The sequence below is a fragment of the Sus scrofa genome, chromosome 10, assembly GCF_000003025.6.
Source record: "Sus scrofa isolate TJ Tabasco breed Duroc chromosome 10, Sscrofa11.1, whole genome shotgun sequence".
NCBI lineage: Eukaryota > Metazoa > Chordata > Mammalia > Artiodactyla > Suidae > Sus > Sus scrofa.
The window spans coordinates 46,949,426-46,971,344 of NC_010452.4; the positions used below are offsets into that span (position 1 = coordinate 46,949,426).

General features: G+C 42.3%; 1 protein-coding gene across 1 annotated transcript in view; it reads left to right on the top strand.

The window, feature by feature from the left end:
• The window catches only part of CDNF (cerebral dopamine neurotrophic factor), a 28,397-nt gene extending 13,896 nt beyond the window's left edge, over positions 1-14,501 (top strand). The window contains exons 3-4 of the mRNA XM_003130739.4: positions 1,446-1,587; positions 5,078-14,501. Coding sequence (XP_003130787.1) covers positions 1,446-1,587; positions 5,078-5,256 — 321 coding nt within the window. The 3' untranslated portion in view covers positions 5,257-14,501. The remainder of the gene's footprint in view (positions 1-1,445; positions 1,588-5,077) is intronic.

The following is a 21,919-nucleotide window of genomic DNA, read 5'->3' on the forward strand; positions in this document are numbered from 1 at the left end:
AAGCATGATCGCTGTAGAAAGCAAGCAGAATCGATCCTTTGTGGAAATGGAGTCGATGTGTTTTCATCTAGAATATGTCTGGTTTCATTTGGCTTTCGGAATAAGCCACAGGCAACCAAGTCCGTGACTTCTTAAATGAAATTACACAATTGAATTCCTAGTGAGAATTTACTGTCCTGTGTTAAGAGTGGGTAGACTTTCCATTTCTTACGTAGATGATTAGTGAAACCCATCAAAATATTTTATATCATGATTTATGCATAATTAACGAAGTATTTATATTTTCTTGTAATGGTATTTCCTGGGTATACAAAGGACTTGTTTCACTATACTGGTTTTTTCTTTTTTTCTTTTTTTAATGGCTGCACCTGTGGCATGTGGAATTCCCAGGCCAGGAATTGAATCTGAGCTGTAGCTGCGGCGATGCCAGATCCTTCAACCCACTGTGCCAGGCTGGGGATTAAACCCACACCTCTGCAGTGACCTGGGCCTCAGCAGTGGGATTCTTACTCCACTGTGCCCCAGCAGGAACTCCCTCAGTGCTGTCTTTTTATAGTACTAAAGACAACCTTGGGTCAATTCATTTTGCCTAAAATTGTCAGGTTGAAACTGTCAGTTAAATTTGCCCTACTGACTGCTCACCACTGACACACTGTAAAAAATCTAAGCATTGGATTTCCCATCATGACTCAGTGGAAATGAATCTGACTAGCATCCATGGGGACGCAGGTTTGAGCCCTGGCCCCGCTCAGTAGGTTAAGGATCCGGCATTGCCGCGAGATGTGGTGTAGGTTGCTGATGCGGCTCGGATCTCCTCTTGCTGTGGCTGTGGTGTAGGCCTGCAGCTAAAGCTCTGATTCGACCCCTAGCCTGGGAACTTCCATATGCCGCGGGTGCAGCCCTAAAAACAAAAGACAAAAAAAGAAAAAAAAAAAAAAAAAAAAAACAAAACCCTCAGCATTTATTTGTGCCATTAAGTTATATTTTTAAATGTAAAATACTTGTTGTGTAGCTTTACAGGCAGTAGGACATGAGGGAACAGGGCATGGACTCCAGAGCCAAGAGGCTAGATTTTTAAATGAATTCAGTCTTCCTACTTGCTAGCTGGGTGAACTCCAGCTGGCCTGAGTGTTCAAGTGGGGATAATACCAGTGCTGACGTCACAGGATTGCCGTGAGAATCAAATACATCAATACCTCCACAGTCCTGAGAGCAGCCTCTGGTATAGACAAGATGTTTAGCCACTGTTAGTGCTTGTCATCAGTCTTCTAGTTAGGCTGATCATGGGAACCGAGTCACTGGTTTTCTGGTGTCTTAGTGAGCAGGGGTTAAATTTAAAAACTGGACCAGTGAAAACTAGGTTAACCTCTTTCTCCCTTCTGAAAAATTATGTGCCTCGCTTTTTTCAGTGTCCGAGCCACTAAATTCTCTTTATTCCCCTTCAGTGCTATTATCTAGGAGCCACGAAAGATGCAGCCACCAAAATCCTAAGTGAGGTCACTCGCCCAATGAGCGTGCACATGCCCGTGATGAAGATTTGTGAGAAGCTGAAGAAGATGGACAGTCAGATCTGTGAGCTGAAATACGGTACAGTGGAATCAGATTTGGTTTTTGCTCCAAATGTCCAGCATATTATCAATTCTCTAAACATAAGGCCATGTTTCTAAAAAGTCAGTGTTAAGAGGAAAGGACTTCTACACTTGCTGTTAGGGTGCTGGGCTGCTGGGTGGTGCGTAGGGCCGTCTGAGCTTCTTTCGGCCCAGAGAAATGAATGCTGGCACAATCAGCATTAGGGAAAACTGCCCACCCAAATGGCACGATCTAAACTCTTAAGCTACCAACATATTGCCAACTACGTATGTCAAGGAAAAGGTCAAAATATCAAGAGAGCAGCTACTCATGGTGAATTAGCTCTTGGTAACCTATTAAAACAAAAGTTGCATCTATTCAAAGATGATATAAGGACTCTGTCAAGTTTTATATTTTTAGAATTTTTGGCCACGTCCACAGCATGTGGAAGTTCCCAGGCCAGGGACCGAACCTGCACCACAGCAGTGACCTGAGCCACAGCAGTGATGACACTGCATCCTCAACGAACTGAGCCACCAGGGAACTCTGTGGACTCTGAAGTTTTTTTCTTTTTTCTTTTTATGGCTGCATCTGCGGCATATGGAAGTTCCCAGGCTAGGGGTTGAATCGGAGTTGCAGCTGCCAGACTATGTATGCCACAGCAACAGCAGTGTGGGATCCAAGCTGTGTCTGGGACCCACACCACAGCTCACAGCAACACCGGATCCTTTACCCCAATGAGCGAGGCCAGAGTTCCAATCCTCACCATCACGGAAATAGATCGGGTCCTTAACCTGCTGAACCACAACTGGAACTCCAACTCTGAAGTTTTAAATAGGACTCTAACTTTCTTCCTAGATCTATCATTCTGCCAGCTTAAACTTTTAGGAAATAGGTTATTCACCTCGAATCAGGTTTTGCCTGATGAAACAGCCCTGACCACAGTGCCTAAAATAAATAGCCAGGAGAAGAAGATGTTCTATTTAAAACAGTATCCTTGGCCTTATAAATTTTACATACATAGATCTATTCTTATAAGGAGGATTTATATCTGGGCCAGCCTTTGGAGTAGATTGAGGAATATGCTAAAAGGCTGGAGATCCCCCCCTTCGTCTACCCTTAACACCTGCCATTCCCCCAGGAGAGACCCATTTCTTTTGCATAAGCCATTGATTTATGTGACATACCCAGAGAAGTACTGAACCACTTAAGTAATTAGCACCCAACTCTGAATGATCTTAGTGTTATTTTTCCACCACAGCTGTGTATAAGGCCTAGGCACCTAGCTACACAGCTGACTCTAAATAGGTTTACGTTTGGAAGATACCAGAGACAACCTGTTTCTCAACTTGCCAAGGGCAGGCCCTACCTTCCGGGGAGGTGATGATGGAGCAGGCATCTCTTTTTATGGGCTTCCAAGCATGAAGTAGAAGCAGGAATTGCTCAGTCTGTATAAACAATAATCTGCAAAGGGACAAAACTGTCCTGATTCTTTCAGTTAACAAATTTATTTGGAATAATTTCTACTGTGTGCTGGGGATCTTGCTGGGCTCCTTGGTGAATAGAAAAATTAGTCAGATATTACTGAGAAGAAATACGTATGTCTTGGCAATACTGGCCACTAGAGGCCCTTAGGGAGCCATGGGCTAGATTTACTTTGGGTAGCTATCTTTTCCCTGTAGTTTAGGGTGTCACAGGGGATTTCCCCTTTTGGAAATTAATGCCAAATGCCAAGCTGTCTGGAATAACCGGAGGAAACTACCAATACTTGGGAGAAAGTATTTTTCTCCTTCAACTATTTATCTTGAATAGACCACGTGTTCTAAATCCTTCCCAGGTTATTTTTGGCTGTAAATTTGAGATTGCACAGGGGCCTTTAAGTTGTGGAATAGTAGTAATTTGGAGTATAAAAGTTTCTACGTCTAAAGCCATGAAATTAACAAACAAGGTAAAGATAGACTTGGATTATGTTTTCAATTAGGAAGGTGTTATCTGGTTTTTGACATGAAAGGTTTTTTTTTTTTTTGTCCTTAGGGCCACACCCTGGCATATGGAAGCTCCCAGGGTAGGGTTGAAATGGAGCTACAGCTGCCAGCCTACACCACAGCCAGAGCAACGAGGGATCCAAGCTGCATCTGCAACCAACACTGCAGCTCATGGCCAGGGATCGAACCCGAGTCCTCATGGATACTAGTCAGATTCGTTTCTGCTGCACCACAACGGGAACTCCCATGAAAGAATATTTTTGCTTGGTTTATTTTTTAAAAGATAGGGAATCACTATTTTAAAAAGTCAGGATTTCTTGGATCATAGAGTGTAGCTGACTCTCCAAATGAAAAAGGCTCTAAAATTCAACTCTCATTTATTTCCAGCTTTACTGAGATAAAACTGGCATATAATGTGGTGTAAGTTTAAAGTATACAATGTGTTGACTTGATATACCTATATATTGCAAAATGTCTACCACATTCTTTTTTTTTTCCGTAATATCTTCCATGATGTTCTAAGTCTAGAGATTGGACATAGTTCCCTGGGCTAAAAAGTAGGACCTTGTTGTTTACCCATCTAAATGCAATAGTTTGCACCTACCAACCCCAAACTCCCCGTCTGTCCCACTCCCTCCCCCATGCCCACTGGCAAACACAAGTCTGCTCTCCATGTCCATGATCTGTTTCTGTTTTGTAGAGAGAATCATTTGTGCCATATTTTAGATTCCACATATAAGTGGTATCATATGGTATTTGTCTTTCTCTTTCTGACCTACTTCACTTAGTATGAGAATCTCTAGTTGTGTACAGATCTTTTACCTCCTTGATTAAATGTATTATTCCTAAGTATAAAATCCAACTTTCAAATTAGGGTATACTTACTGGAAATTTTTGATAAATCACTTGAGAAGTTCCCGTTGTGGCTCAGCAGGTTAAGAACCCCACATAGTCTCCCCGAGGATGCCGGATTCAATCCCTGGTCTTGCTCAGTGGCTTAAGGATCTGGCGTTGCTGCAAGCTGCGGTGTAGGTCGCATTCTTAGTCATTTGTAATACACACACTCATCTGTTTTGCCAAAGACATATCTTTGCATAAAAGGGGAACCATAACTTTCTAGTTAATTACAATCTATGACTTTCAGTTGGCTATCCCAGGGGACGGTCTTTTACCAATTCCTTTCTTTTTACCTTGTGAGCAGCCATTCAGGATGCGATACTATTCATTTTGCCAATAAAGATCTTGAGAAGCCATGGAGTGGTAGCAAATACTGCAAAGCTACACGGGTCCCCATTGTGAAGCAAATATAATTCCATGGAAAGAAAGCCTGATAGATCATGAATTATCCCTTTGGCTGTGTACATAATACATTTTTCCTATGTATGTCTTGGTTTCCACAAGCACTGGAACTATCCCCCACTTTGGATCTAAGGGTAGTCAACACCAAAATAAGTAACATCATTTACCTAAATGTTCAGTAGTTGTTTTTTTTTTAATTATGCTTTTCTTTTTATTCCATGAAGAAAAGAAATTAGACTTGGCATCAGTGGACCTGTCCAAGATGAGAGTGGCAGAGCTGAAACAGATACTGTACAGCTGGGGAGAAGAATGTAGGGCCTGTGCAGAAAAAACTGACTACGTGAATCTCATTAAAGAACTGGCACCCAAGTACACAGAGACGCCTCCCCAGACAGAACTCTGACTCTTGGAAGCTGGCACACCATTGATTTCAGTTAGAGACAAAATGACTTTCTAGAGTATGGGTGTGTTGGTTGAGAGTCACCAGGAATTGCAATGTGTGTGGACTCTGGACTTTCTTTTTTGATATTACACCTTGGAATGGGTTACCTAGCTTTCTACATAGAACTGCCAATATTACTGGTTTCTTAAATCTGCAGTGTAACAAAACCTACAAGTGCCTTTCTCATCATTTTCTTGTATGTGGGTTATCATTGCCTAGGTCCTAAAGTTGGGGAAAGTGAACCACTGAAAAATCGATGGAGTAAATTGACTCTAAGAAGGCAGAAAGTGCTCAGAGGCCCCTATCTGTGCACTGACTTTTTAAATTTATTTTTCTTAGGGTATAGTTAATTTACAGTGTTGAGTCAATTTCTTCTGTACAGCATAGTGACCCAGTCATACATACACACACACATACACATACTCTTTTTCTTATATTATCTTCCATTACAGTCTATCCCAAGAGACTGGATATAGTTCCCTGTGTTATATAGTACGACCTCATTGCTTATCCATTCTGAATGTAATAGTTTGCATCCACCAACCCCAAACTCCCCATCCATCCCACTTCTTCCATATCCGTGCTCTGATTTGTTTTGTTTGGGCTGCCTTGGAGTTCTTGGGCCAGGGATCAGATCTGAGCTGCAGTTTCAACCTAAGCCACAGCTGTGGTAACACAGGATCCCCAACCCACTGTGCTGGGCTGGGGATTGAACCTGTGTCCCAGCTGTTTCAAAATGCCACTGATCCTGTTGTGCCACAGCAGGAACTCCTGTGCACTGATTTTTAATTAAATATATTGGATTAGGACAAAAGAAATCATGTTTGGCTTATCTAACTCCCAACTTCCACCCAAATAACAATCAAAAGTTTTTTTTTTAAAAGGAAATTTCATATTTTTAACTGTAAATCACTCTACATTCTAGCTGTCTTTGCTATCAGAAATGGGAGGGCAGGAAGTACTACAGGAAATGAGTGTTTCCCAGATGAAGAACTATTTAAACCTACCTTAAATAGATCAAGAATCCACACAAGTGGAAGTCCCGCCGTGGCTCAGTGGTTAATGAATCCGACTAGGAACCATGAGGTTTTGGGTTCAATCAATCCCTGGCTTTGCTCAGTGGGTTAAGGGTCTGGCATTTCCGTGAGCTGTTGTGTAGGTTGCAGACATGGCTCGGATCCCGCGTTGCTGTGGCTCTGGCGTAGGCTGGCGGCTATAGCTCCGATTGGACCCCTAGCCTGGGAACCTCCATATGCCACAGGAGCAGCTCTAGAAATGGCAAAAAGACAAAAAAAAAAAAAAATCCACACAAGCACAGTCAGTGTTTTAGTGAATTATATCAACACTCACACTGTTAAGTGCACCAAGCTCAAGGTCTTTGGCCCTTCTTCCTATCACACATTAGATAACTTTTGATACAGGATTAAAGCATTATTAAGAACTTCTACAGGTGACATGGAATTTTATGGTTTTTAATGCTATTTTATCAGTTTTAGATTGTAAAATCATTTTTGGTTCCATTTCCTGGCCATACAGGAATAATAAACCCATTATTGAAGTGGCTTCTTCTGTGTGACAGGTGGAGGTGGGAGTGACTGCAAGGCAGCTGGAGGGATTGTTCTGGGATGATGGGAATATTCTGCACCTTGATTGGGGTGATGGTTACAGGGCTGAACATGACTGCCGAATTCATCCAGTAGTGCAATTAAGATCTGGCCATTTTATTGTATTTAAATTATATCTAAAACACCGCTGCAGAAAAACTATGTGAAAATTGACTAAAACCAATTGATTCAATTTATCTTGTTTGTTTAAGAATTGCATTTACTTTACTAGGAATTCTTTTGGGGAGTGAGGGAGGACACTTCCAGACTGAAAGCATATATTGAAAGTACAATTTTAGCTTTTAAATGCTGCACAAATAAACACATTTTCAGCTGGGCAAGTGGAATACAACTGAACTTGTCAGGGAATTGGTGGTTAGTAAACTAAAAATGAGAATAAAAAAGCTTTGGTGTAATAAATAGCCAAAGGGTAATTATTTTTGGATTTTGACAGCTTTGTCATTGTGTGTAAAGCACCCTACTTTATTATGAATTTTATCCTTTTAAATTAATTTATTTTTGTGGTACCTATGACATTTAGAAGTTCCCAGGCCAGGGATTGAACTCGTGCCACAGCAGTGACAATGCTGGATCCTTAACTACTAGTCCACCAGGAAACTTCCATTAATTATATTCTTGAAAAGCCCACATTTAGGCTTTTTACAACCTTTGTGTTTGTTTTTCTTTCATACATTTTGAACCTGAGAAACTTTTCATTTGAAAATGTTTGATGTCTGATCTCAAAATCAGGTCATACTTCTGTCATTTCTTTAGGATATACATCTAGGTAATAAGAACACTGCCCAGCAAGAATTCCTGCTGTGGCTCAGAAGTAACAAACCTGACTAGTATGCACGAGGATGCAGGTTCGATCCCTGGCCTTGCTCAGTGGGTTAAGGATCCGGCGTTGTCGTGAGCTATGGTGTAGGGTGAAGGTGTGGCTCGGATCCTGCATTGCTGTGGTTGTGGTGTAGGCTGGCAGCTGCAGCTTCGATTCGATCCTGGGAACTTCCACATGCTGCAGGTGCAGCATTAAAGAAAGGAAAAAAAAAAAAAAAAAAAAAAGAGAACACTACCCAGCAGGTCATTCAAATCTATGATGTTTAGTCTGATTTTTCAAAGGGCATTTACAGTAAGGCAGTCCTGCTCAAACTTCTTAAAATGTGCAAACAAACCATCTGGGAATCTTGTTAAAATGTGGATTCTGACCCAGTAGGCCTGGGTGGGGCCTGAGACTCTGCATTAACAAGCCTCCAGATGATTCCCTGGGCTGCTCTTCCAGGGACCACGCTTTGAGTAGTAAGGGCTCCAATTGTGGATCCTGTGGTTAATTGGTTTCCTTCTGCCAGACTCAATCAGTTAGGTTTTTGGTACCTAGAGCTAAATAAAACAATAACAAGACAAACAACAAGAAATGCACAAGAGAGTCCATTCTCGCACATAAATGTAGTCCAGAAGTAGCCAGTCCAGAGGAAATGCGTCAATTCCACAAAATTATTAGGGACTCAGCTCTTAACTCTTTGCTTAATTTCCTAGGGGTGGGTTCCATTCTTAACTCATGGTCCAAGTTGGCTGCTGGGACTCCTTGTTCCAGAAGGGAGAAGGTGTAAAGACCCAGGCTCTTGAGGGCATCCTTTCCCTGCTTCCCCCTCCTCCTACCCCCGCCACCCCCCTCCACCCACAAGTTCCATGTCCCACTATGTTATTGACCAGATCATAATCACAGGCCAAATCTAGCTGCAAGGGAGTTTGGGAAATAACATCTTTTGGTTGAATTTATTGCTGTCCAAATAAAATTGAGATTTTTTTTTTTTTTCCTGAGGAGGAAGGGAAAGACAGTTTGTGGCCACTCACAAGCCATCTCTGCCACACAACATACATTTTTCCTTCCCATGAATCTTAGTTATAATTCCTGGTTATCAGACCCTAAACAGCTCTTCCCCCTCCTTTCTCTATTTGCTTCTGTCGTAAATGGAGGCAGTTATGTTGTTCATTCTTTCTTTATTGGACAAGAAGTAGCTATTTTCTATTTTATTTTCATTGTAAATGGTTTCCTCTCTCATTGTGTATGTACGTGTGTGTGTGCGTGCGCGCGTGTGCACGCATATGCATTTTTGGGGTGTGCTTTTTGCCCCAAATCCATAAGCACACAAGTTAGAAGTCAAACATTCTGATTTCAAAAAGGGACAAAATTCTGGGCTAAAAACTCTCATCTAAACCGTCTAGTGTGGGGCAGACATTATTCCTAACCTACTCTAGATTTCAAAAATTCCAAGCAGAAGACCCTTTATTTTGGCTCCTAAATACACATGGGAGGCTAGATAGAGCACAACTTAAAAGCTGTAGTTCTTCATTTGAGTATGGATATTTATAATCCACATTCCCACTAAAAAGTGTTAAATTTATTATTAAAAAATTTTTTTTGGGGGTCTTTTTTAGGGCCAAGCCCGCAGCATATGGAGGTTCCCACACTAGGAGTCAAATTGGAGCTGTAGCTGCCAGCCTATACCACAGCCACAGCAATGTGGAATCCTTAACCCACTGAGCAAGGCCAGGGATTGAACCTGCGTCCTCATGGATAATAGTCAGCTTCGTTTCTGCTGAGCCACCATGGGAACTCCAAGAGTATTAAATTTGGAATGTGCTATCTTGTGATACAGAACAAGAAAATATTTGGTTATCAGATCCCGAAAAAACAGCAGAGCATTTGTGATCCAGAGGTCCTATCTATGGTGTTTGAGCAGTGTTGGCTAAGAGTCTTTTCTAGGCAGATATCTGAGTTTTTATCCTCTGAGTCTCATCCAGAAGAAAGGACTGCCAGGTGCCCATTCTTTCACAGCGTGTTTGAAAGAAAAAGAATTCTACCAAAAGAGAAGTAGAAAAGGGAATATGTAGGATGCAGTATTAAGTTTGTTAGTTTGGGGTATACTTTTCACTGGTAAAGGATTTTGAGAATTTGGGATTGTGCGGGCACATCTGGTGCTGAATTTTTTTTTTTTTAATTTTTGAAAAAAAGTATAGTTGATTTACATTGTTGTGCCAATTTCTGCTGTACGGCAAAGTGATCCCGTCATAATATACATACATTCTTTTTCTCATATCATCCCCCATTATATTCCATGTCAAGACATTGGACAGAGTTCCCTGTGCTATACACTAGGACCTCATTGCTTATCCACTCTAAATGTAACAGTTTGCCTCTACTAACCCCAAACTCCCGGTCCAGCTCACTGGGTTTTAACTTAAATAGCATGTGAGACCAATCATTAAATAATTAAAAATGTAAATATGATTGTTGAGAGAGGGGAGGTTGTAGGCTGCCAGTGAAGTGGGTCAGTTTGGGGGCAGTGTTTTTTTAAAGCTTCTCGGGTGATTTCCCCATAAGGCTGTCAGTCCCAGGTTCTCTGCCCAGAATCCTGACAGCTGCCTCCCAGCCCTGGTGATTCCTTGGTGCGGAAAGCTCACCCTGTAGTTGGGCTCTTCCAAAGTTTGGTGGTTGACCTTGGGAACCAACATACACAGTCTGGCAAATTGTGCATCTGTGAACATATCTCTGCTTATGCTGACACCTAGTTGATTACACTGTGTAAGAGATGGATTCACCCACATTTAGAACAAAAGAAGAAAGTAACAAGAACACACAAAGACATAGAATATAGTCCTACAAGCCGTTACCAAAATATATGCAGCTGTGTATTCTTGGAATTCATAATTTTTCAGATTTTGCAAAAACAGTATGATGCATATACTAAATATTTCATAACCTTCTTCTGGCCTCTGGTCACACCCTCCTCCCATAAATTCAGGTCAGGTTTTGTCACCAGAAGACAAGAAGAAATCAGGTCAAGGTTTTGCTTGTTGAATGAGTGACAGAAAGAACTTTGTGTTTTTCGGAGCTTTTTGGATGTCTGAATCTTTTTCCTTTCTTTTTTTTCTTTCTTTCTTTTTTTTGTTGTTGTTGTTGTTGTTGTCTTTTTAGGGCTGTACCCATGGCATATGGAAGCTCCCAGGCCAGGGGTTGAATCGTAGCTGTAGCTGCCAGCCCAAGCCACAGCCACAGCAATGTGGGATCTGAGACTACACCAAAGCTCATGGCAATGTCGGATCCTTAACCCACTGAGCGAGGCCAGGGATCAAACCTGCATCCATCCTCATGGGTACTCGTCAGACTGAAAGTCTGTTCAGACTTTGTATCCAAATGCTCTGTTTTATGATCAGCAGTGGAAGACAATGTTTACAGGGCTCTTGCCTTTTTCCTTTTGAATTTTTTAAAACCTATTTTGGAAAGAACAGATCAAATGTTGGTGCCTTAGTGGCGGAGTAGCTAGAAATACATTCGGAGGGATCTCGGGCTGTGCAGTTTCCAGCGGGCAGTAAACTTGCTCATCTGCTTGGTATTTTCTAAGAATGTGTGCAATTGTCCCAGGAATTCATTTCTCCTCATTTCTGAGCCTTCCACTGACAGCCAGATAGTTACTTCTCATATATCTCTAGTCTTTCGGAATCCTCAATTAGTAAGTTTCTTGTTTCTTTCAAAAAAGAAATTCAGAGTTTTCACCTTCCCAGGATATATTTATATGGTTTTGCCACCCCAGAAAGCTCAGTGTCTCAGCACCTTGACCTTGAACTGTAAGCACTCAAAAGCTTGGTTCAGATCCAGCCTTTGCAAATGACCTTTGCAGTTTCCTTTGCTTTCTTTAATACAGTTTGGTTCCCCCAAACTTCATTCTTTTGGAAAATCTTATTACCATAAGGGCATCTTGACTATACAAAGATACAATTAGAAATAACAAGATGGAAAGAGTCCTGAATTGGAACTGGAATTCTAGGGTTGCCTATGGCTGGTTGTGCTCTCTGGGAAGAGTCATTCAACTTTTCTGGTCCTCTGTTTTTTTTCATCTTAGAATGCAGCTAATGTTTATTTAGTTGGGTTATTATGAGGATTAAATGGAAAAATATAGGTAAAACATTAACAGAGTGCCTAGCTCAGGATGGATACCTCAGCAGATATTAGTTGACTCTGAATTGCACTTTTAACGATTTCATTTGTTGTCACAGCATTGGACTTAAAGACATTTTATTTCTGCTTTTTAGGGCTGCACCTGTGGCATAAGGCAGTTCCCAGGCTAGGGGTCTAATAGGAGCTATACGTGCTGGCCTGCAGCACAGCCACAGCAATGCAGGATCCGAGCCTCATCTGTGACCTACACCATGGCTCATGGCAATGCCGGATCCTCAACCCACTGAGCGAAGCCAGGGATAAAACCCACAATCTCATGGTTCCCAGTCGTATTCATTTCTGCTGCACTACAACGGGAACTCCTTGAAGACATTTTAGTGATGGGAAGTGAGGCAGAGGAAATGTTTAGCAAGACTAGGAAATGCATTCAGGTCACCTGACTTTTGGACTGGATGTAATTTTTAGGCTGAGAAATTCAGGAGTGAGAGAGTTTGATGATTTGGAAACGTGATCTTTATTTTTTATTTTTATTTTTTAATTTAATTTTTATTAGAGTATAGTTGATTTGCAGTGTTGTGTCAAATTTCTGCTGTACAGCATAATGACCCAGTCATACATAAATATACATTCTTTTTCTCATACTATCTTCCATCATGTTCTATCCCAAGAGAGTGGATATGGCTCCCTAGGCTGTGCAACAGGACCTTATTGCCCATCCATTCTAAATGTAATAGTTTGCAGGTAATTTGGGAAGTAGGGATGTTGACGCCTCGTGCCTCTGCGTCCTTAAAAGGATGGCAAAAAGTTGTCAAATAAAAGTGACTTAAAGTGGTTGGAATTTGATACACATTGATAATAATGTATACTAGAATGGCACCTGCGATCAGGAATGGGCTGTATCTTTTATTTGGGGTGACTCGATACTTCTGGAACATCCTTTCATTCTCCACTCATCCATGATGCTATTGCATCATGTAGGATGCAGAAGAATAGAGGTCACCTGTCTTGTCCAACAACAAGAAGCATAATGAGTACATTTATGGATTTTTTATTGCAGCCACATCTACCAGTTCTCTGGAGACACCTCAAAAATTTAGTCATCAGTGTGTCTCTAGAAAACCTAATAAAACTCTTGAAACTGCGCAAACTCAAATGAAGCACTCTGTGAGTTGTGCTTGATTTGAACAAGTTTGTCAATTAGTAATTTTCCCATCTGCCTTCCCTTTTCTATTAGACAAAACGATAATCTACTATAATGTGATCACCTATTGCTCTACTTTGAAGAGGTACTTTTCACTTGTTTACATTGTTAGAAAATGTAAGGATCGATATTCTTTTCCTGGTTTCACAGTAGTATCAACTATTTACATCTAACCTATACCTATTGAATCACACTCTAAATTATATCTCTCTCTTCTGGAGGGAGGGGAAAATTGGTAATACAGTGCTTGAGAAAATAAACAATTGTCTATGGATATGCTTTAGTTAAAAGTCTACTGAGACCTTAATTTTAAACCTAGGCCTTCTGAGTATATTATATTTGTAAAAAAGCCACTTAAAGGCTTTCACTAATCATTGCAATGAACTCAGACAGAATTTTTCCCCAGCTATAAGAATGACAATGAATTGATGCTTTCATCTCTTTTGAGTGACTTAGTATCATATACTTTTGGAGGCAAGTTTCACTTAGAAATAAATTTAAACTTACAGAAAAATTTCTGTTTCAAGAAGAGTACACGGAAGTCCTATTACCCTTCTCTAGATTCACCAAGTGTTAGCCTTTTGCCCTATTTTCCATTTCTCTCTAAAAATACACAGTTTTTCCCTAAGCTCTTTGAAATTAAGTTGCAAAAGGTGTGATGTTTCATTACCTCTAAATACTTCAATGTGTATTTCCTCAAGACAGGAATATTCCCTACACAGCCACAGGACACCCATCAAAATCAGGAAATCACCTCTGGATATCATACTTTCTTCTGATCTTCAGGTCCTCACTCAAATTTCACGGATTCCTCAATGATAACCTTTGTATGTACAGAATTACGTGTTAGGTGGAGTTGGCATGTCTCTTTAGTCGTCTTCAGTTGGAAGAAGTTATTTAGTCTTATCTTCTGCGGTCCTGACGGTTTGAAGTGTTCAAGCCAATTATTTTGAAGGATGTCTCTCAGTTTGGGGTTGTCTGATGTTTTGTCCTGATAAGATTCAGGTATGTCACAGGAATATCACAGGAGTGACTTTGTGTTCTTCTTAGTATCTATTATCAGCAGGTGTGATGCTGATGTAACCTATTACTGAGAATGCTCTTTGTTTTGTTTTATTCTGGGTTTTTTTTGGCCTTGCCTACAACATGTGGAAGTTCCCCAGACCCAGGGATCGAACCTGTGCCACAGCGGCAAACAGAGCAGTGACAATGCTGGATCTTGAACCCACTGAGTCACCAGGGAACTCTGGATGCTGGATGCTGACTTTCGTCATTTAGTTAAGACGGCGTCTGTTGGGTTTCTCCACACGAAAGTAATAAGCAATTTGGGGTGGGCTATTCATAAGTATTGATAAGCATTCATTACAATGCTAATAAATATTGTGTGGGGAGATAGTTTCAAACTGTGTAAATATCTCATCTCTCATTAAAACTTAATCCATTAATTTTGTGACTACAGATGCTTCTTACCTGACCCAATTATTATTAAGATGGCTGATGAGTATTTATGTTACCATTCCTTCTACATATATTAGTTGGCATCCTACTAGAAGGCACACCTTTCCCTTCTTATTTATTTATGTAACTAAGAATAGATGTATTATGTAATCAGTAGTTGGGATTCATGGATCCCGTTTTATTGAATAAGTTGTAATCCATTACTAGCATTGTTTACTATGATGCTTAAGCTGGCCCAGATTTGGCCAGTGAGAGCTTTTTCAAGCTCCTGTGACTTTTTTTTTTTTCTTTTGTTTTTGTTTGTTTGTTTGGTCTTTTTGCCGTTTCTTGGGCCGTCCCACGGCATATGGAGGTTCCCAGGCTAGGGGTCGAATCGGAGCTGTAGCCACCGATCTACGCCAGAGCCATAGCAACACGGGATCCGAGCCGCGTCTGCAACCTACACCACAGCTCACGGCAACGCCGGATCCTTGACCCACTGAGCAAGGGCAGTGACCGAACCCGCAACCTCATGGTTCCTAGTCGGATTCGTTAACCACTGTGCCACAACGGGAACTCCTCCTGTGACTTTTGACAGTGCCCATTATTCTTGGAGAACTTCCTTATTCCTGCCACGAGAAATCCAACATTGTCTGATACTTATGCTGCACCAGTGCTGGAGCAAGCCATTTCTGCAAGGAGCCCTCACTACTTTCAGCTGCAAATGGTACTTAGAAATCAAGATTTAGGCACTGAAAGTGCTCAGTGATACCAGAGAGTCAATTCCAGGTCCCCTCCGTGGATAGGGCCACATACACACACACATATATAATTGATGTATTTTGGAAACCCTGTGTCCATGCTGATGCTTCCAATTACAGTCCAACATCACATGAGTTATTCTAGTCTTCCCTTTTCCAGATTTGCATCCCCCCTCCCCAACAGCGAGAAGCCTGGTTCCCAGGATCCTCAGTGTACTTGATTAGTACTTTCAGATGTAACCAACCTCCCATTCATCCTGGCTGTCCTCTAGTCTCTGGTGCTTCTGACTCACACTGGCCAGAGCAGGTTGAGAAGCCAAGAGGTGCCCCCAGCCCTGGCGGTATGCCAGCTGAGAGTTCCACACCCGTATTGTTTTGAATGAATTTTGACTATTTTACTGAGGGGCTATGATGGTTCAGTGCGAGATCTCTACAGTCAGAATGTCAGGTTTACATAACAGCTATGTCACTTGCTGGCTATGTGAGGCTGGGCAAAATAGTTGACCTCTTCTAGTCTCTAAGATTCCTCTCTTCAAAGAGACGCCATAGCAGAGTGAGCAGGCCTCTCATGCTGCCTTGGGTACAGACCCTGAGTCTCAGGATAAAGGCTTCTGCCTTCTCTGGTCAAGTAGCCATTGACTGAACAATGAGCAGCAGCCCTCAGCAGGCCACTGCAGGCAGAGGGTGTGAGAGGGCTTCAGGGGAGTGGGTAGCTGTACCAGCTGGGTGGGAGGGAAATGTCATAAAGGGGCTTTGCCTACAATATTAACCTACCTGGGGTAACTATAACCCAGTGCAGAATTATTCTGTAAAGTTGGCAGTCTCCCTCCCTCCTTCCCTTCCTTCCTTCCTTCCCTTCTTTCCCTCCCTTACCCTCTCTCTCTCTCTCTTGTCTTTTTAGGGCCGCACCCACGGCATGTGGAGGTTCCCAAGCTAGGGGCTGAATCGGAGCTGCAGCTGCCAGCCTACACCATAGCCACAGCAATGCGGGATCCAAGCCACGTCTGCAACCTACACTGCAGCTTGGGGCAACACTGTATCCTTAATCCACTGAGCAAGGCCAGGGATTGAACCCACATCGTCATGAATACTAGTTGCATTTTTAACATGCTGAGCTGCAATGAGAATTCCTTTTTTCTTTCTTTCTTTTTTCTTCTCTAGGGATGCACCTGCAGCATATTTTCTTTTCTCCCCCCCCCCCTTTTTTTTTTGCAGTTTCAGTTTCCTTATCTGCAAATTGAGGATGGTGATGTGGGCTTCCCTATCTTAGAACATTGTTGTGTGAGGATTAAACAAGCTACTGCTCCCAAGTGCATGAAGTGTGAGACATTTAAAGAACATTTCCCACCCCCAACCCCTTTTAAAAGCAATATATATTCACTGTAGAAAGTTTAGCAAGTAAATACAAGCAAAAATAAGGTATTAGCTATCACTGGTAGCATCACCAGTAATCCCATGAAACAAAGATAACCATTTACATTTGGGAGGCGGTCCTCAGTCTTATTTCTGGCCACACTGGTGTAAGGGACTAAGACTATGGCATCCCCTCTCCCTTTTCTTCTCCCTGTACAAGGTGAAAACCCAATTCCTTCCAGGGGGTACCACTCCCTGATTCTCCCCAGCTTCTCACTGGCCGAAGCCAGTGGCACAACAACCCCACAAAGCTGTCAGCAGACAGGCCAGGCAGGGTCCACACGTGCAGCCGTGGACATCACACCATGCACCCCGCCTGGGGGGGATGTCTTCCTTTCCAGGTGCAGGAGGCCAGGAAACCGGTTTCCTCACTCTTTGATCATGATGAGTTGTCTGCGGTGGTGGAAGCTGGCTGCAGCCCAAATCCCGGGGGGTTGGGTGTGTGTGTGTGTGTGTGTGAAACAGCAGTGCAAGCCTTTTCTGTTCAAGGGCTACCCCACCGCAGCTTCTCTGGGCTGAGGTGTCTGGGAGAGCAAACGTGGCTCTGGAATAGATTTGGAGGATATGGGGGTCATGGCTCTGGCAGATGTGCACACATTGACTCATGGGCTTCTCATCCCTTCTGCCCTTCCTTGGATGTTGGTGTTGGCTTCTCTGGTTGGTCCACTGATTAAATGCTTGGTCATTCTGTCAATATTTTCTCAAAGATTATCTAACGCTATATTGGTGTTTGGGGAGAAGATATAAAGGTAAGCTTTGGTGCCTCAGAATTTTGATCACACAACCAATGAAAAGATACTAGTCCAAGTTCAAGGTAGCTTTGCAGAAGCTTTAAGTAGCTCCTCTAAAGAACCACTGATCTTCCTAGAGCTTATATTAAAATCCACCAATCTGGTCTTGTTCTGGCCCTGACATCTTTATATTTTGATTCATTTAGGAAACACGTTAATTTGTGCTAGGTATTTTGCGCCTAATTTGTTCCTCACTAATAGTGGTTAGAAGTTTCACCTTCAGCGATTTGAGACCTTTGTGTCTGGAAGATTTTACTGGCCAAAAAGGAAGTATCTGATTAAACCATTAACAGCCCTTGAGGGTTTCCAGCGAATACACTGCTGTGTGTTAGTTGACACAAGCTCAGTGTAGCGCCTGGATGGAGGGAAGGAGGAGAGGAAGACACCAAGGGAGCTGGTGATGGGGACCCAGAAGGGACTAAAGCCCTTGGTGTCATCACTTAGCAAGCATGTGGCTGTAGCTCAGGGCTTAAATCCATCACCTCTACCACGTGTCTTTACTTCCGTTCTCTCCAAGCTTAGCAATGTTATAATCTATGCTTTGCCCAGCGCTCCTCTGGCAAACCCTGATGAAATCTCTCACAAGGGTTCTGCCCCTGCACCGGAGCAGCTGAATGTGGCTGTAGCAAAGTTCCCATCCAAATGGAATGTCTGGCATTAACTGCACCACAGTCCACCTTAGGGTGCCCTGGGCACCCAGGCAGCCCAATCTCATTCCCGTAATAATGAACTCTTTTCTTCTTAGAGAAGATTGCTTCACATACCCTGTTCTTTCTTGAAATCCTATCACTTCCTCACTGGTCCTCTTGGCTGGACTCCAGTTAAGAAAATAAGTGTGATCCCAGGAGAACAGACTGATTTTCTCCACCAAATCTACCAACTTTCTTTCTTTTTCAGGGTCGCCCCTACGGCATATGGAAGTTCCCAGGCTAGGGGTTGAATTGGAGCTACAGCTGCTGGCCTACACCACAGCCACAGCCACGTGGGATTTGAGCCGTGTCTGTGACATGTACCACAGCTCACAGCAATGCCAGATCCTTAACCCACGGAGCGATGCCAGGGATCAAACCTGCATCCCCATGGATACTAGGCAGGCTCACTACTGCTAAGGGAACTCCTTATTATCACCATTATTAGTGAAAAGCAGAGAGCTATATAATATGTAATTGGCAGCCACTGAAAAATGCTATAGCAGTATGAAATACATGCTATAATAAGTGAAGACAATGGGATTATTAAATTGTATGTATATATGCTATGATATGGGAGAAATTATTCAAATAAAATGATTAGGAATTACATTAGTTATAGGATGGTGGAACTATAGATGTTTTAAATATCTGTTTTCCTAGATTGTGTAACATTAAATATGTAATAATTTAAACATTTACTAAAAATATCTGATACTTTAAGAAAGCAGGCAGCTCTAAAAGCAAAAGTGCTGTTATAAGTCATATAGAGGAGTTCCCATTGTGGCTTAGCAGAAACGAATCTGACTAGCATCCACAAGGACGCACGTTTGATCCCTGGCCTCGCCCAGTGGTTTAAGGTGGGCTGTGGTGTAGGTCGCAGACGTGTCTCGGATCCTGCATTGCTGTGGCTGTGGCATAGGCTGGCAGCTGTAGCTCCGATTCGACCCCTGTCCTGGGAACCTCCATATGCCGCAGGTGCAGCCCTAAAAAGACAAACACGCACACATACAAAACTAGTTATGTAGAAACATGAGAGGTGTTCATAGCATTATTTCCAGTGATCCTGTTAACATCTTAAGCACATAACATCACAGAAGAATGAAAACAATTTAAGGGAACAACTATTCTAAATCTGACACATTTTGGTTCCACATATTCCAGAATTTCTCTATATCTGCAGGTAAAATGTGAATGTATATGCATACATATATTTAAAACTTAAAAATACATACACAGGAGTTCCCGTCGTGGCATAGAGTTTAACGAATCCGACTAGGAACCATGAGGTTGCGGGTTCGGTCCCTGCCCTTGCTCAGTGGGTTAACGATCCGGCGTTGCCATGAGCTGTGGTGTAGGTTGCAGACGCAGCTCGGATCCCGTGTTGCCGTGGCTCTGGCGTAGGCCAGTGGCTACAGCTCCAATTCGACCCCTAGCCTGGGAACCTCCATATGCCGCGGGAGTGGCCCAAGAAATAGCAAAAAGACAAAAAAAAAAAAAATACATACACATATTTTCTTTTTTGACTGCACCTGCTGCATGCTGAAGTTCCTAGGGCAGGAATCGAACCCGCCCCACAGTAGCAACCTGAGCCACTGCAGTGACAACGCTGGATCCTTAACCCACTGTGCCAGAAGGGAACTCCAAAAAAAATACATATTTAAAATTAGGTTAGTATTTTAGGGTCAGCGAACAAAATGAATAGTTTTGGCCTCTTATTCACATTCTCTGCTAAAGAGTTTACTGAGTTTTTTTGGTATCCTGAGTATAATTTCTTAGCATGGATGAACATAAAGCCAGGAGTTGCTAGCCTTTGTTTGATTCTATTTTTCTTTCCCCTCTTAATAATATTAGTTTTCAGGACACAGACTTTTTTATAACCTTGGTCCCAATGGGAAACATCTGAACTCCGTCTGTTAACGTGTGAGCAAAGACAAATGGCTCTAACAGGACTGGGGTGCTGACCAAGATCTAAAAAGCTAAACCAGTGAAGTGCTCAGGGAGTAACTTTCAGACACAGTATATTTAGATCCTGGATACCCAAGACAGGTTCAGAAAAAGGTGCACTGCTACTAAGTACCTAGAAGGGTAAGATTTTGAATTTGTTCTTTTTTTTTTTTTTGTCTTTTGTCTTTTTTGTTGTTGTTGTTGTTATTGTTGCTATTTCTTGGGCCGCTCCCGCGGCATATGGAGGTTCCCAGGCTAGGGGTTGAATCGGAGCTGTAGCCACTGGCCTATGCCAGAGCCACAGCAACACGGGATCCGAGCCGCGTCTGCAACCTACACCACGGCTCATGCCGGATCGTTAACCCACTGAGCAAGGGCAGGGACCGAACCCGCAACCTCATGGTTCCTAGTCGGATTCATTAACCACTGCGCCACGATGGGAACTCCGAGTTTGTTCTTTTATGGGAAGGACTTGCGAGCTTTCAAGTGTTGGCTGGAAATTGCCAGAGAAGGGAGGTGTGTGTCTGTATGTTCCCTAGGTATAGCCTTGCCCACAGCCAGTTCTACTCTCTCCCATATGAGCCAACAAATTCCTTATTTTGCTGCAACCATTATCATTTTAAAATTTTTAATTAAATACAGTTGATTTCCAATGTTGTGCCAATTTCTGTCATACAGAAAAGTGACCCAATCATACATCTATATACATTCTTTTTTTAAAAAAAATACTGTTTTCCATTATGGTCTATCCCTAGAGACTGGATACAATTCCCTCGGCTGTCCAGTAGGACATCACTGCTTAACCAGTCTAAATGTAATAGTTGGCATCTACTAACCCCAGACTCCCAGTCCATCCCACTCCCTTCCCTCTCCCCCCTTGGAAACCACAAGTCTGTTGTTCTCCTTGTCTGCGAGTCTATTTCTGTTTTGTAAGGTTCATTTTCACCATAGTTTATATTCCACATATAAGTGATATCAAATGGTATTTGTCTTTCTCTTTCTGAGTTACTTCACTCAGTATGAGACTCTCTAGTTGCCTCAAATGGTATTACTTTGTTCTTTTTAATGGCTGAGTAGTATTCCATTGTATATAAGTACCATAGCAATCATCCTATCTTCAGTTATCTTTCTCTTGCTACCCAAACCGTTATAACTGACAGTTATACAAACTGATACAATGACCTTCCAATGTGCAGGGGAGACACTTTTGCAAAGGTAGTGGAGAAAGGAGCTTTGAAGTACAATGATGTGAGAGGAAAGCGAATAGATGCTGGTTCACCCACTTACAGTCTGTTAGTGAGCTTCAGGCTGCTTGAGAGGCCTGAGGCTCCCGCAATGTGCTTGTGGTTACAGAATTAATGCTGGTGCTCTTAATTCAGTTAGAAGAAGAGAAAGCCAAGGGTATAGAGACTCAAAGCAAAAGGCTTCTTTTATTGTGTTCTGAGCTCAACACTTAAAGGTGATATGAAAGTGGTCTGAGAAAAGACGCCTAGCCAGTTGACAGTCTGTTTCTAAAGGCAGGGGAAACTGGGAGCCTCCAAGGTAAAGGACAGGGGAGCTCCTGGACAGACTCACAGCTGTCCCGATAGGGCGTCTTCAGTGACCATAAACTCAAAGAGTGGTTTGTTGTTGGTCTGTCCGAACCATTTCTTAAGCATCCCATTATCCACACACAACATAGCTCCCCAATTTTCTCATGTATCACAACAATTCAGGGATACTGTGTTTACAGGTCACAGATTCAGATATAATCTTATTAATTAAAATTATTTAATGGTGGATTTTTTTTTTTTGTCTTTTTAGGGCCACACTCGCAGCATA